We start from the raw sequence: 16,876 nt of genomic DNA on the forward strand, positions 1-16,876 counted from the left end.
CACCACTATATAGTGAGATGGTTTAGCCATGATTTATGCAGTTTAGACATTTTGTTATTATCTTCTTGCCTGATAAGTTTTTTTTTAAAGTTAATCATCAAGTGTTTTTGTATTTGAAAGTCTATGGTCTCACTGAGGATAACTATACTTATCTTGATGATAAGGATAGAGACCTAGCCTTAGGACTGCCAGTCAATCTATACAATATTCTCTTTCCTTGATCTTATAGTGTGGTGCAAATAGATAGATTAGGATTCTATATTGGTTTTAACTTTGTTGAATAAAGTGTTGATGCCTATTCCCACTGATGTGCCTCCTACAAGTATTTTCTATTGTTTGCTAATTTATACAAGAACACATTGCAGTAACTCAACTTATCATCATGTAATCTTTGTTATGTCCACTCATCAAATCGAGCACGATTGCCATCATAAAATAGGTGTTTGTTGACCGTTATTATTGCTTGTTGTCTTTTCTAGCATCCTTGCTTGCCTACCTTGAGTGTGATTGACAAAAAAATATTTAATAGATTTGCTTAGTAATACACCTTAGATTCAATATAATTTTACATCATAGTCCCTTGTCTAGGTTTACTCATCAAGAATTCTAGCTAAGGCAGTTCAACCAAGATAGAGCATTGGATATCTTCTTTTAATATTGTAGAGCATTCTTCCTGATTCTTAATAGATGCTTTAGGTTCTTAATCCAATATTATGAAGCATTGCTTGCAGTGTGTTGGTGTTTTCTAGTGGACATACTCTACATTACCCCTTAGCTTAGATATGGTTAAAGGAAGTTTTCCATTGTGATAAGCTTGGGGAGGGTAACAGTGTCAAGATGACCCCCCAACGATACAACCAACACGGTCACTCAAAAAGAAAAGGAAAAAAAATTAAGAAGAAAATGGGAGCCAAAAAACATTTAAGGCTCAACGTGGCAAAAAGTCTAAAGAAAGATACTTTGGGGGGTCAACAAAAGGGAATATATTGAGGCAACGATATACCTTTCACATCACATTTTTTATGAAGAAAAGTCTCACAAAAAGGTGGCTATTTAACACCAAAAGGCATGAGATTTGGACCATGGATGTCTCGTGTCATTGAAAAATTATACTTAAAATTTTGTCACTTGTGTATGCTCATTAAAACAGACAAAATTGTTGATAACAGCTTGTCCTGTTTAGAATATCTAGATGTTTAATAATGATTTCTTCCATCACGTTTGTTGCTAATGAGAAGCAAAATCATCTCTAAAAGGAAGGGTGGTTGAGAGGTGCATGGAAGGCAAAGCTCAGTATGGTGTCGAAAACCATCAACATTAACACATGAAATGGTGCCACTACCTTGTACTAAATGCATAATTTGCTGAACCTTGCCATGTACAATAGCCATTAAACTATATTCATTGACATGAGTATCAACTACTAATAACCACAATCTTTTACATTTATTTGCATCTGAAACTCTCCAACATTTTGTTTTGCAAGTGATTATCCCACAAGCAAAGAAATAAAAAGTCCATGAAGATGTCATCATGGCTTTGCCTTCTTTAGCTTTGTACTGAAGAAACTACAAGAGTATATATTTTGGCCCAAATTAAGAGATAATATGATCTCACTCTTTGGTAATGAAGGGTGACCATGCTTTTCAGAAACATCAAAACAATTTTGAAACATTTTGTATTGCTAAAGATTCCATCAAAGCATTTTACAATAAAATTGAGAATCCTCTCGTTTTCGGCTGATGATCCTTATAAAATTCAGGAAAAAAATAGAACTCGACAACACAATTAGACAACTGCACGAGGTAATGACCATTACTGTTGTATATAGCCTGTGATACACAATCAAATACTATTTCTAAAAAGTTCAATGAACACCATCAGAATTGGAATGGCTTATCATGATGGGGAGACTGTTGGACCTTTGATTCAGTTTTCCTTTTCGATAAAATTTTAATCGGCATTTTGGTGATGACGGTTGGTTTTTTCTGCGTAGACAACCAATCATCATTGAAGAAACACTACAAAAAAACCTTCGTACGATCTTATTTTAGTTGAACTAAGTGCCAATCCTGATGAATTCCAGTTGGTGTCAGCATTGCTGACATTAAAGAAGTGTTCAAGAAATGTGCTACTTTCCTCCCTTACTCCCTTGCATCTAGCTTTTAGTATCACCCATCTTTTATCACTGGTAGTTTTCCCCTATAGTTTGTGGTTTTTTTCACTATCAAGTTCATAACATTTTGTATGCCTACGGGCAGACGTAATGCCTTTAGGCCTGTAAGTTTAATAACAAAATACAAAGGGTACCAAGCCCCCCTTCAACCAAAAAAAAAAGTGCAAACCTGCAATGGCTCACTCAATTCTGCAAGAGAATTGTCCTGGTCATGTACGTCATCATGCTCATTTGGCACCTCAAGCCTCTCAGGGTGTTTCTCTTTCTCTTGATCATCCTTGTTGCTTCTTTGAGATTTTATTACAGGATCGCTAGCAACGCTTGATAAGCTATTTGAGACTTTCTCAAACTTCTCAATCAGGACCTGAAAACAACTCATTACTTTAGAGTTGATCAATGTTCTTGTTTTCAAGTAATGTCTGCAAATACCTTTTACATTTAGAGTCCAATCAAAAGAACTTGTGTCTCTTGAATACCTCATGTATGGCTGGTTTTACACCCTTAAGAAACTTCTCAAGAGGAGGGCCCATCAGTCTGTAAGCCTCAACAGTAGCTTTTACGGCTGCATTCCTGACCTCTCCGTTCGGACTTCCAAAGCTTTGAATGATAAATGCCATTAGTGCCTCTACTGGAAATCCTGCTTGGCTATGAGACTGCAGTCCAAACATGGGGATTGCAATAAATAGTAACTGGAGGCGTCCAAGTATCGGTTTCCACGTTGCCTGTAATAGAAAACAGGTCTCTCGATTTTCAAGTTGCACTGTTTCCATGATTCCAGCTTATTGTGATGCTCTAGCTTAAGACCAATGAAAGACCAAGGGTAACCTGGCATACATGCTTCCTCCCAACCTATCTCTATATAGACCCTGCCAAAGAGATGCCTGAACTCGCATACTTGACAGGTGGCAAGTCCATGCTCTAGGACCCTTGTCCTGACAACCAAGAACCTCTATCCTATACACGTGAAAACTTGGGCGTAGATAAAGACACGATGCACAACTTGGAGCTTTGTCTGGTTGGTTAAGGTGATCTAAGCTAGTCCACAACATGAAGAGGTCATGAGGATGTGTGGCATGATAGATCTTAGGAACTGGGACCATCAAGAGAATATGCACCATCGTGTTCTCGTCACTCTGATTTTGCTACATAGGTGGCCAAACAGCACAACAGAACTCCAGGTGACAATTGGTGTAAAAACAAGGTCTGTGCTACTCCCCTTCCAACCCCAAGGGAGCTTTCCCATGCCAATAGTGCACTTCAAAGATTGTTCTGAGAAGATGGGATATGTTCTTGCAAAAATCCTGCTGTCCACTCCTACCATCTTAGCAAGCCATTTTACCTATGGATGATGTTCTTTAAAGAGCCCTTGCTCTGCCCCACTCTCGTTGCCAGCACCCCCAACAAAGGCAAACCTACAGGAATATCTTCAGAAGCAGAAGAGAAACCTCAATCGCAGAAAAACATGCGCAGTGTCTCTCTAAGCTTGATGCCTATCAGAGATGCAATGACAAGGTCAATGGAATTTTGTCGCTTTCCAAGGCGACGTGTAAGGAGGTGGACGTAAAATATGTAAGGAATGCCTTGTCATGGTGTAACTAAGTTATAGCAACTCCTGGATCCCCATCCTGATTAAGTGAGCTGCCAAGTGATAATGCATGATAAGCAATCTTCCCTCCAAGTCTCAGACTTGGTTTCAGGTATCCACCAGGTGAAGGACATGACTCCCCACTATGAAGAGAAGCACATACTAGCGCGTGTTTGAGGAGGATGATTCGAGCACATCACAAAGCCTGTTAACATAAAGTTTAGATCAAACATAATTTTGTAACAAGTGTCTTGCATATATGATGCAGGAAACTGAAAGAATTTTGCTAAGAAATGGTCGCTTTGTATGTTTTCAGTCAATCATATTCAAGGAAAAATGTCAAAAGTATCAGAATAAAAGATCAAGGATTGACCTGTGATTTTGGAGGTTTCAGCAGATAAGGTGCAAGGAGATTCAGTCCGATTTCCTTGGTCATTGCCAAAAACAAGAAAGTTTCTGTTGCACTCTCTTTTATTCTGACATTAGAATGCCCTAACTTTTCCAGGAGTACAACAATTATACTGTTTAAAGACGAATGTAATTCCTTGCTTGGCCGCTCTGTGCAATATCGCTCAACGAATAGTCGCAACACCTTGATCCAAAAATGATGGTTAGAAAAATGTACAAGGACACTCAAAATTTTTATTTTTGACGAAGTACCTGAAGCGAAGTCTGAAAAACGTTCGAGACTTTATCATTCAAAGCACGAGTCAATACTTTTACAGTGGCCCTGTTAAGTGCATGTCTCTCAGGTGGGCCGGGTATCCATTTTAGTTGCTAAGCAATTAGTAAACCGAAGCACACATTTGAGGACAATGACATGCAGTTATGAACATCCGTGTTTACCTGATAGTTGAAATAGGTTCAGTCACACCTTGAGATTGCAATTGTTTGCCCATATGCTGCAGCCCTTTGTCACGCAACTGCCAATGTCTGCTATAAAGACAGTCCAAATAAAAGGGATCTATCAATATCAAAATAGGTTCCAACTCTTTGACAATGGCCTCTGCCAAAGGTTCTGGTAGTAAGTTGTCTTCCAAGGAAGCACCCGGATCCTCTTCTAAGGAGCTTTCAGCAGATTCTCTTCTTGTAGAGCCCATTTGGTCTGCATATTATTATCGAGGGAATTATGACAAGAAGAAGAAGAGAATTTTAACGTCGTAGGAAACTATCCCAAGAGAAAACCAGTACACTCAACGCGTCAACAAAAAGCGGTTCAAGTAAAACTTTTTCTATAAGGCTAGGAAGAATACATGGGCTTAGCTTGGTTGTCTCCTCATCCTGGTGCTGTAGGGGATCCATTTCATTGCTGTCCTGATTATCTGGCTTTTGGCATTCCTGAGTTTGTGTTGAAGCGTCTTGAAACTCACGAGGGCTGTCTACAAGCAAAAACAATGGATCTAAATTCAAAACCACTGTAAAATCTAACATGAAGCCAAGATTGAAGATGCCATGCATGAACAAATTGCTTGTGAGAAGCCTTGCTCTTCAGCATAGAAATAAGAGTTAAGTATGAGAGACGTCCTACTGCCCATCGATCATGGGACAGCGGAGAATCTTCATCCTTGACAGACTTTTGTTTGTTGCCTGCAAGTAGTGCATCATATTTATAGCTGGTGAATTTTTGTTCTTCCAATAAATCGCTATTTTTGTTATGCTGAGGCAATCATACCTGAGACTACACCTCCCCCGTGTCTAAGGGATGATGATGGGAGATCATGAACATGATGGTGATAAAGTGGGGATGCCTGCATTTCCTCAGTTTGTTTGGTGTCCTAAGAAATGTGATTAGGGGGCTTTATGAGGTGGAAGGTTTCCCATAGCAGGTACTCTGGTCTCTCTGCTTCGCATACTGATGTATACTGTGATTGCTGATCCACAGGAGGGGCCTAGAAACATATTCCAAATGACAAGTGGCAGAAAGGCTAAATCCTACTAACCAAGGTAGGAGGATAAACGATAATGCTCCTGAAGTACTCACCTCATGAGAAGGCAGGATATTAATCTCAACATCCTGAAACTCGGAGTCACCATGGCTGTTACCAAGTTCTATGTCCAAATTCTTCCAATGCTCGTTGGCCGTGGTAGGGTCCTCTTGTGCCATCTCCCATTCTGTGAGGCCCTTGCAAAGAATGCACAAGTTAGCACTCATAAAAACCAAATCATTGGCCCTTTGGACCCCAAGACGGTTCCTCCAAGCAAGTGGAGCTCAACATTCGGCTAGAACATGGACAGCCAAGAGCTACAACTCAGGCCCATCTAATACACAGTCCTCCCAACATAGTGCTGCCCCAATTTTCAAGCAATCCACCTGTCCATCTACACATTCAAAGAAGCCCTTCCACTGTGCCAATAGAGAGATGGCTTACCTCTACCCTACACTTAATGGAAAGATCCGAGACAAGGGCTCTCCCAGTCATTCTCTTGATGGTTGCTTTGGAACTCAGGGTCGAACACATAGGCTGCTGCATGTAGGTGGTAGTAGTAGGCAATCCACTTGAAGACACAAAAGGATTTGATTTCCTTGCATTATCCTCATCTAGCACAGTTTTCTGGAGTGTCCCGCTTATGTAGTCTATGGCCTCAATGAATTTACTGATGCAGGACTGCATGGCATCAATGATTTGTAGTAGGTGAGGAATGGGCCTCACCATAGCATGGAGGGTCTTCACCTTCTCCCACCACACAGCATTGTCAACACGTGCTCTGGTTTGTCTCCCAGTCGGTGTGAAAGATTCTTGCATGCAAAGGTCTCATCATTGAGAAAAAGTCCTCTCAATGCTTTACCACATCAAGCTACCTAGCATAAGTATTAAGAAGTTGTAGGAGGGAGAGGGACCCGCCTCCTCATGGTAGTTGCAATCCACGACAACACTTGTATGTCTTTAAGATGGTTGTTAGACACTAAGTCATGGAAAAGGAGAAGGCGATGGATGGATACATGCTTTCAATGATAGCCCCTCCTGCCTCGCCGTCTTCGAGCATGCCCATCATATGCTGCGCTCGAATGACCCTCAAGGTCATTGCTCATTCAGTGGCAAGCACGTCAGTGGACTTCCCATTGCCGGATGTGTCATGAGAATCGACAAAGGGAATCTCTTTTGAGGAGTATGTGACCCACCCATTGATAGACCTCTTGAGGATGTCACTCCATCCATCACAGATGACATAGACTCTATAGCTCTCCCATAATCCCTTTGTTGTCTCTACTGGTTGCTCTACACTCCACTAATGGTAGGTGCAATCCACAACAAGTCCCTTATGTCTTTTAGATGGTTGTTAGGCACTTAGCCACCAAAAAGGAGGAGGTGATGGAAGGATACTTGCTTTGAATGATGATAGCCCCCTGCTGCCCTATTTGCTTCCTCACCATCCATGTCCATGCCCACCACTTGCTCTGCTCGAATGACCACCCATGATCGTTCCTAGTTGATAGCACTCCCAAAACCCCGGTCATCACATAAACACTCTCATGGTTTGCTACGTCAAGGCATCAATCTCCACATGACCTCATGGAAGCTGCTCTATGCTCTTGAACCATAGCTTGGATGGACAATGATATATATATGTGACGTGGCGTGTCAGAGGAACGAGGGCGTTGAGATCTACTAATGCTTTAACTCTATCTAGGAGAGTCCCATGATTGAAAGTGATGTGTTCTTGGGTCCTACTAAGAGCTGCTGCTCTAGAAGAAACTTGTCACCTTCAAATTAATCCTCTGCTAGAGCCTGTCAAACTCAACATAAAGCATGTTTATCCCTATGTGAGTCCATCAAGAATAGCCAAAGCGATCTCTTATCAGTGTAATCCATCATCCTTGGAAAACGCCTGAAATCATCCCCGTATCCCATAATATATGTAATGCTCCTATGTCGCTGGCTCTACGTTGCATAGTTGGCATGCCCACTACTCTGGAAGTACCGAAGTCTACCTACCTGTCTCTATCTTCAGTACCTCACTGAGGTGTGAAGGTATTGATCAGTGTGTAAGATTAAGAGAAGTCTCTATGGTTAGAAGCAAGCACCAAGGGAATGGTATCATAAGTTTGATGCGTTTATGAAGTTTGAGGAATATAAGGGGAGCAAAATTAATCATTGCCTCTATACGAAGAAAGCTATAGTTGATATCTTTTGATTTTATCCTTTATGTGGATGAGATGCTCATAGTGGGGGAATAGTTTTGAGGTAAATGCATCGAAGGCAAAGTTACATGAGGGCTTTGCATGACGAATTTGGGAGAGACAAAACCGTATTCTTGGCATGCAATTTAGAAGTGTGACGGTCCTTATTTTTGAAAGAGTACACATGTAGAATGCTAAGTGTTTCAATATGGAGGAGGGGAAGCCAATTTGTTCTTCATTTCCCATTACGTCCTCCGGAGTGTGATAATAACTCGTTTTATAGAGTATGTTCTAATCATGAAATAACTTTATACAAAGGTACACCTACACTCGGGCACTGATGATGTGACTAGGGATCCAATAGCTGTTATCCACACCATGCATGATAAAGGTGATGATCTTGTTCTTCCTATTTGAACAAGCACCAAAGTTAAGGTTGCATATTGTCGTTTCCAACATTGATTAGTTTGGCTATGTTTGACCTCTTCTAGGTTAGTGTGTAGTAGATTCTCAAGCTTACATAAGAACTGATAAATCTGCTCTTTAGTCGTTTGTTGTGTTGTTGTATGCATAGTCACATGTTCTTCCTCTACCGTCCCGCCCCGTCCCTGCCAAAAATAAGTTATAACCTCATTCGCAAGGTGCTTGAGAGAGAGCGCATTGAGCATTGTCAAGATTCACATAAATGATAACCATACAACTCTTCTTACAAAAGGTCTAGCCTCTAAGAATTTTGCACACTGTTGAGTGCTTATATGCATTGGGTAGAGATCCATAACTTGCTTAAAGGCACATTGATTGGCCTTTAGAAGTGGGAGGTTGTTGGGTCTAAAGCCCATGCTCAACTAACCGGTGTCCCATATAAACATCATACCGGGAACGGGAACGGGGTCGGGGTTGGGACGGCAAAAGTTAGGGAATGGGGTTGGGGCCCAGAACGGCAAAAAAGAAATTCTTTTTATTGTCAATTTTTTTGAGCACTTTGAACATTGAATCGCATAAAAAAAGACAAGAAAAATGACTCATAGTAGCAAAATACATAAAACATCGATGGCATTATAGCAATGTAGTAGGGCTACAGTGTCACTTCACAGGGCAGACACTTGGACAATTGGCTACACTAGGTCTGGTTCACACTGGACGGACCCTCTGGACGGACCTCTAGTCTAGGGAGTGACACGTGGCAGGGTACCTACCGACGGTGGTCTAGTGGACCTCGTGGCTAGGTCACCACATGGCTGACATTATGAGCCGTTGGTGGCTCTTTATGGTGGTACATATGAGTAGTAGCGGTTGGTGATGTTATCATCTTCTTCACCTTTGATCTTGTACGTAGTCGTCTAGAGAGAGTCTTACAAAGAGCACCGCTTCACCATCCCTGCACATTTGAGCCTCGACACCCCCATTTGTACCTGTGAGTCCTGGGTTGGAGCTGAGTGTGCTGCCATGCCAGAGTTTGTACATGGTTCTTTGAGCTAGTCGAGTCCACATGTTCTGGTCCACTGTTGTGTCTCTGTTGTTTTCCATTATTTCTGTGTTTCATTCTGTTTGAGAGAGTTTCCATTTGTTTGAGTGAGATTGTCACGCACATTGCATTGAGGGGCACCCACACTGTAGAGAGCACGACACATTATCCGCGCTACAGGTGCTCTCATTTTGGCGATCACGGTGGGACCTCAACTGAAGTCTCACTCTGTTGAGTAACTGGTTTCTTCCCTTCGCCTGTGCAGCCTGTTGGTCTGGTCCAATTTTACCCTTGACAGCTTAATCTAGCTGGTCTAGTCTCTCGCCTTGTTGGTCTGGTCCTCTCTCGCCCTGGTCCACCCAGTGCTCGTCCCTGGTTTAGTCCTTCCTCGTCCTGGTCCAGGTCAGGTGGTCTAGTCACTTGCCCTGGTCTAGTAGAGTCTAGACCAATGTTCAGCCAAGTGAAGGTTGTCTTGCCGAAGTGAAGGTATTCTTGCCCAAAGCTTGGTGGGGTTGGCGGTTACTGCATGACACATACAAGGAGGTCTTTGGAGCGTCAAAGTGCACTACTGAGTCCTCTGAAGTACTACCACAGACGATGTCAACCCTTGGTGCCTAGTAGAAGCATATCAACCCCATCACCCATACCTACTCATACGGCTACCTCCATTCCTTCGACCGATTCTACATCCTCCAGGTCACCTTCTCCGGTAAGGCTCTCCCCCATTTTGTTACAGCAAGCTAGTGAGCAACAGACTCAGGAGCAAGAGGCCATGGAGGAGCTCACAAGTGTTCTGGCAAAGGTGAACATCAAGTTCCCTACCTTTAAAGGTCTCTCCGCAGAAGATGCAGACGACCATGCTCGGAGGTTTGTCTCTCTTTGCAGAGGTCGTGGCCTCAACAGAGAAGACGCATACCTGGTGCTCTTCCCGTCCACCTTGGATGGTCTTGCAGATAAATGGTACAGTCAGTTTGCTGAAAACCACTTTACTACTTGGACCATGTTAAGACAGCAGTTCTGTGAAGCTTTCCAACCAGGGGATTATCAAGAGAAGATTCTAGATGAGTTGGCCAACCTGTTGCTCCAGCCCAAGGAGACATTTGCAGAGCTCATGACCAGAACAAAGTCCCTGGTCGCCAAGCTGCCTCAGCAACCAGGGGAATTCATGGTGAAGAAGTGGGTAGAGAAGGCTCTGCCTAAGACTTCTCAACAAAAGCTCAGAGAAAGTCTCCGTCCTGAAGCCAATCTGGAGTACTTTGTTGCTACTGCTACTAGAATAGAGGGAGCAAGAAGGCAATTCACTCACTCTCCTCAGTTAGATACTGCTCCTGTACTCATGGACAGTCCATCAGACCCCTTGACTTCTTTAAGAAGGGAACTGGAAGCCCTAAAGTTACAGCGGGCCCTTCACGAAGAGAGATCCTTCTCTCTCAGACAGGAGAAGCCTCCACATCAAGAGGCTTATGATCAACTTAAAAGAGAGTTAGAAGAGCTCAGGTCTCAGCAGGAGACTAAGGCTATGGTATGGTGTAGTTCATGCCGCTCTCCAGGACACCCTCCACAGGACTGTCCCCTTCGCTCTTATTGCCACTTCTGCGAAAAATCGGGTCATGAAGATAAGGATTGCTACTATATAAAGGGATTGCACAAAATACAACAAAGTCTTGGTCCTACTCTCCAACAGGGGTTAGCACCAGCATCCAACATGGTTTCCCACTACAACCATCCCAACTACATGCCACCTTTGCTCAATACCCTTGCTGCCCAAGGTATGTCAAGTACTTTTCCGACTCAAAGTTTTTATAATGCTAATGCCACCTCAACCCCTCAGAGCTTCTACACTTCAGCCTCCAACTCCATGCAGCAACCACCTCGTCCCCCGTTTCGTCCTTCCAATCGGCCCATACTCTGCTACAGATGCGGAGAGTATGGGCATTATCAGAGCAAATGCCCTCTGCCAGAAGGCTCTTCTCCGTGCCAACTTTGCCCTGAGGCTCAGGATCACTACACTAAGGATTGTCCAAAACAACGCGCCTCTACCTCTGCGAGCCCAAGTCAGAGCCAACCTGAATTCACCTTTCCCAAGATCAATTTGATAGGAGTTAGTACCAACCCCAAGCCACCCCTTTCTGCCCATATGATTGCCTCTCAAGATAAGTTGCAGCTGGTAAAGGAGCCAGCTGGTGTCCTCACACGAGCTCAGAGGGCAGCCTCGGCCTCAGTCTTCTAGCAGGTACAGCCCTTTCCTCCCCAATGCCTACACCTCCTCCAGCAGCTGACATGCCATCCCCTAGTGCTAAGAAAGGATCTTTTACTATGCTCTCCGATATTGATGGGGCTTTCTTAGAAGCAGTTGCTGACTTACAAAAGATCAAAGTACCAGAGGAACAACAACAGGTAGAAAAAGCGAAGCATATAGCAGAGACAGTCTTGAAGAACACTTTCCAACAAGTGTCCCTCTATGACATGTTGCAGCTAGATGCAAGTTTCAGAAGTGACACCCTTGCAGTTATTCATTCACTTTACCTTGGAGCAGGTCCTAGTGGCGGGCACCTCCCAGTGCGACCGTCAGAGTCCTATATGATATCCAATCTTGCTGCTCCACTCACTGATTATAGAAGCCCTCGCCTGACAGTGTCCATTTTGGGTCGACAATTCTCAGGAGTGATAGTGGATGGTGGATCTGGCATCAACCTGATGCCCGAGTTCACTATGTTAGCTCTAGGTCTACAACCTACTCGCCCTGCTCCCTTCACAGTTACATTGGCCGACCAACGGACAGTCTACCCAGTGGGCATAGTGGACAATGTGCCTCTGCAGGTACAAGACTTTACTTTTAACTTGGATTTTGTTGTGGTTCGTCTTCCCCAGGTTGAGGGCGGATTTCCTTTGCTCATTGGAAGACCATGGCTGCGACACACTAAAGCACTTCATGATTGGGGAAACGACGCTATGTGGATACATACTTCTGGCTCCTCGATGCAACCCATTCTCTTAGAAGGTGGTATGGATCCCGTGGTGCAGCAAGTTTCTTTGTCAATGGAAACCAAACCTGAACAAGAACAGCCTACTACACCTGAAGGGTCAAATGAAGATCTGTTGGAGTGGTTAGAGGCTACCAAATCTATGCCTTGTTATGGAGTCTCTATTCACTCTTTGCATGAAGATACACCCTCTTCAAATGGTGCCACAATAACTACACCAAATGAGCCACCTGAGCCTATGAAGAAGTATAGAAGCAATAAGAAATCTCCTCTACAAACACCTTTGGTGTCTGCTTCTCCGACCAAAACAAAGCTCTCCTTTGTGTATAGCAAACTCCCTTCACAGAGCCCGTCCTGCAAGATGAATTCTAAGATCATGATCACTGTATTGCTCATGGTAGCTGCGTACTCATTATTTGCACCTATCTACCCTATCCCCCTCTCCCCCTCTTTCTCTCACTACCCCTCGCCTTACCCTCCTCCTCGCCCTAGTCCCTCACCCTCCCTCCCCCCTCTCCCCCTCGCCCTCGTCCTACCCTCCCACTCGCCTAGTCCCCCTCACTACCCTCGCCCTCGCCCTAAGTCCCTCCCCCTCATCCCCTCGTCCTCCCCCTACCCACCCCCTCTCGCCCCTAACCACTCCCCCACTCACCCTCGCCCCTACCCACCCCCTCACTCCCTCTCGCCCCTACCCACCCCTTCCTACCCTCGCCCCTACCCACCCCCTCACTCTCTCTCGCCCCTACCCACCCCAGCTTGCCCTCGCCCCTACCCAGCCCTTCCTCGCCCCTACCCACCCCCTCACTCCCTCTCGCCCCTACCCAGCCCCCCTCGCCCCTACCCACCCCCTTTCCCCCTTGCCCCTACCTATCCCCTCTCCCTAATGGGATACTCTCTCCAAAATAATGCACAGCCCAAACAAGCAGCGAAGCAGTGTATTTTGTGTTCATTCCCTGCATTGAGAGAGCACCTGTAGGTAGGTAGATAGGAGTGAAATTCACACCTACATATCTTCAGTCAGCGGGACTAGATGTAAAAGTTTTGGCAGTTCGTGCTCTACTTGCTGCCATCTGTTTTCATGCATATCAGCAGGTCTCATACATGATTTTGCAGAGGGTTTCACCTCAAACTCAATTAGTAGGCAATTGCGTGAAGCGACTGGTGGTCATTGTTACCTCTGTTCTTTTCTTCAGGACCCCTGTTTCCCCATCAATGGCATTGGCACTGGTATTGCTTTGGCTGGAGTCTTTGCGTACTCACGGGTGAAGCAGCAAAAGAAGAAGCCTGCAAAGTCTGAGTGGCAAACAAAACTTGAAGTTGACTTAGGACAATGCTTAAGGCACACTTCATTTGTCAGAGCTAAACATTTGATATCGATTGGTTGCGATTGGTTGAAGAGCTACCGGTCACTTACTTCCTGCTATGGAGCTTTAATATGTTTTGCCAATTGGGATTCTTGGATTATGAAATCATACTGCGTCCCGCTTCTCCAAAGGATTAAAAATTTGCAAGCAGTGCAGTGTGTTTAAACTCCATTTTTGGGCCTAGAACCTGCTTCAAGAAGGATGTACATATGCAGTACCTAATGGTTTTCTTTCACAGTTTTTTCAGTATTTCCTCTCACCGAGACGGTGAGCGGTCTTGTGGCGGGCAACCTGTAGCAGGGCTACAGTGTCACTTCACAGGGCAGACAGTTGGACAGTTGGCTACACTGGGTCTGGTTCACACTGGACCGTCTGATAGAGGGAAGATAGAGACTTGAGAGAGTAGATAGACAGATCAAGGCTCAAGTTTTGAGAGCTTGAGCTTTGAAGCCTTGATGCTTGAGAGATTAGAATCTAGATACTAGATAGAGAGTATATAGAGTATGGATCAACTCTAGCCAAAGATCCCGAACAGTCTCTGCTGGTGGTACAGGGCGAGCCTCGAAGATGCGGAGGTAGCGGGCCCGCCAGATGAACCAAAGTGTCAGGCCGCTGATGAGCTCCCAACACTCCTCTCTCTCACTACACCATTCCTGTGGAGTAAGCTCTGTAGCAGGCTGGAGTGTAGGTCAATCCCCTTGCATCACTATCATCCTGCTGGTGGAAGATAGCTCAAACTGAAGTGCCGGGCCCGTGAGAGTGGACCAAGCAGCTGCCCCCCAATTGTACTGCCGAGCTGTGGAAAGAGCTGGCATCAGCCGAAGAACACGAAGCCACACCTGCCGTGCCAAAGGACAGTCCCAAAGACAGTGACGCTGACTCCCCACAAGATGGTCACAAGCTACACATGCGGCCGAGAGACCACTATGTACAAGCCGGCTCCCGACTGCTGTAGCTCGGTGTGCAACCAGCCACTGGAACCTCGGCTATCTGGAGTCCCACAACCTCTCCCAAAAAGCTGCCAAGAACTGAGCTGTGTGACCCTCCTCCTGTCAATGAGGTGCTGCAGTAGGATGAGCCTCTCTCTGCACTGCCAGTATGTGACGTCCCAGTCGAACAGTGTACTGAAAGAAAGGGACACCTGGATGGTCTGCTGAGGAGAAAGGGTCCCTCCAAAGCCACTCTCCAGGATCCCACCGTACTCGTGCCAGTGGACAGCTCTCCCAAGCCCATAGCCTCCAATGGTGAGTCTCAAGAGCTGCTGGGTCGGGATCTATGACACAACTCCTTCCACAGATGCCCACCACTCGGATCCTCTGAAAACAACACTCTACCACTTGTGGGGCCTCTACTGCAACTCGGTGTAAGCGTCCCTCACCCTGTAGCTTGAAAAACAAGGAGGGTATAGTCTCTGAGCAAGCCCGAACTGAGATGAGAACCTCCAGTCGCGTGAAGGCCCCCATCCATCTGGGCGCTGCTGACTCGAGAGGTGTGAGCCACTCAGCTGGTATTGCCTCTGAGATGTCCTAACACATGCTCTGCACCCCTCTCATGCCCTGTAGCTGAATGCCCTGAAGCTCCTTTGACAAGCCTGAAAACTGTAGCCAGTCACCTAAAGTGCGTGCTGGACCCTCTGCCATGGGACCCCAGGAGACATGAGGCCGATTACCAACCAAGTGGCCTCTCTGAGTGCTAACCATGGGGTTCCAAACAAAGGGCTGTCTTAGGCGCTCCTCCGTGCAAGTAGGCTGACGCTGCTCCAGGCCTCTCCACAGTTGCTCCCAAGATCGGAGCAGACTCACAACGAAGAGGTCCTCCAGTCTCCTACTCAAGCCAACTCTACGCATCTCTGTGAAAATCCACCTAATCGAGGGTCGCCAGGGGCCTCCAGCCTGAGGTACCCTAGCACTAAGCCGCTGAAGCAAGAACTCCTTCCAGGGCTCCTCTCTTGGAAGAAGTCCTCTGATGATAAACTTCCCAAGAAGGGCTCTGCTCTGCTGTGCTGGGTCTATGATCCCCAATCCTCCCTGAGAATAAGGAAGAATGATGACATGCCATGCCACTTTGGCCCGGGCTATCTGAGTGTCATGTCCTGACCAAAGGAAGTTCCTGATCAGCCTCTCTACTTGGCTGATACAAGAACTCAAAAAGATACAACAAGAAGTGATGTACCATATAGTAGCCAACAACACTTGGTTGGCCACTACAACTCTGCATGCCAGAGGAAGTTGTGCGGAGCTCCAATGTAACAACTTCCTCCTGATGGGCAGTAGGAGGGGAGCAATCTGCTGCTCAGGAGACAAGTCCAAACCAACCTGACAGCCCAAGTACCGAATTGCAGTCCCAGGGGGAATCCACCTGAAACCCTCACCTGGCATCCAATCAGGCGTAGGAGCACTACCAACCGAGAAAGCCATTGTCTTTCTCCAGTTGATCAGTGCGCCTGATGCACAACAAAAAGTCTCAAAAGCTTGCTCACACCTATGAAGGTTGGCCTCCTGGCCATCCAAGTACAAGGCTAAGTCGTCAGCAAACTCAGCGTCTAGTAGCTCATCTCCCCGAATAGGGAGCGCTAAGCAACGTAAACCAAACTGCTGTGAAACCAAAAACCTGCTAATCGCCTCAGCATAGAACAGAAAGAGGAAGGGGGCAAGAGGGCAGCCCTGTCTGACCGAATGTGTGAGAATGAAACGATCACCTCTACCTCCTAAAAGTACCTGATTGTGTGCCCGTATGTACAAAGCTGACACACCTTTGATCCAAGCATCTGAGAAGCCCATCCTACATAGAGTGCTCTCCAAAAAGTCCCAGTCAACTCTGTCATGGGCCTTCTCAAAATCGAGAAGAAGTATCACCAAATCCTCACCACGGATCCGCGCGAGGGTAGAAGCCTCCAAAAAGTAGAGAGGTTGTCAAGGATACTACGCTCCTTGACAAAACCTGTCTGTGTCCCATACATAATGCTCTCTAGAAGTGTCTGAATCCTCAAACTTAGTGCCTTGGCAAGAATTTTGTAGGCTGAGTTGAGGATGGTGATGGGGCGCCACTGTCGAATCTCATCCAAGGAGCCACCCTCCTTGGGAATGAGGTAAATCAGGCCCTCACTCATGTTGTCAGGCATCTCTCCTGTGTGTAGGATGAACTGAAAAGCACTGCAGAGATCTGAGCCAAGCAAGTCCCAA

The 16,876-nt window shown here is 45.6% G+C and overlaps 1 protein-coding gene across 1 annotated transcript in view; it reads right to left on the reverse strand.

Annotated features, from left to right (window-relative positions):
• Positions 1-1,651: 1,651 nt before the first annotated feature.
• Positions 1,652-16,876, reverse strand: part of LOC147460759 (uncharacterized) — a 165,902-nt gene continuing 150,677 nt past the window's right edge. The window contains exons 12-22 of the mRNA XM_086508464.1: positions 5,743-5,883; positions 5,615-5,650; positions 5,434-5,536; positions 5,283-5,348; positions 5,015-5,140; positions 4,608-4,866; positions 4,422-4,491; positions 4,135-4,353; positions 2,653-2,898; positions 2,346-2,540; positions 1,652-1,988 (exon numbers count right to left, since the gene is read on the reverse strand). Coding sequence (XP_086364590.1) covers positions 1,881-1,988; positions 2,346-2,540; positions 2,653-2,898; positions 4,135-4,353; positions 4,422-4,491; positions 4,608-4,866; positions 5,015-5,140; positions 5,283-5,348; positions 5,434-5,536; positions 5,615-5,650; positions 5,743-5,883 — 1,569 coding nt within the window. The 3' untranslated portion in view covers positions 1,652-1,880. The remainder of the gene's footprint in view (positions 1,989-2,345; positions 2,541-2,652; positions 2,899-4,134; positions 4,354-4,421; positions 4,492-4,607; positions 4,867-5,014; positions 5,141-5,282; positions 5,349-5,433; positions 5,537-5,614; positions 5,651-5,742; positions 5,884-16,876) is intronic.

This window comes from Adiantum capillus-veneris, chromosome 3, assembly GCF_014529385.1.
Source record: "Adiantum capillus-veneris isolate H3 chromosome 3, ASM1452938v2, whole genome shotgun sequence".
Lineage (NCBI taxonomy): Eukaryota > Viridiplantae > Streptophyta > Polypodiopsida > Polypodiales > Pteridaceae > Adiantum > Adiantum capillus-veneris.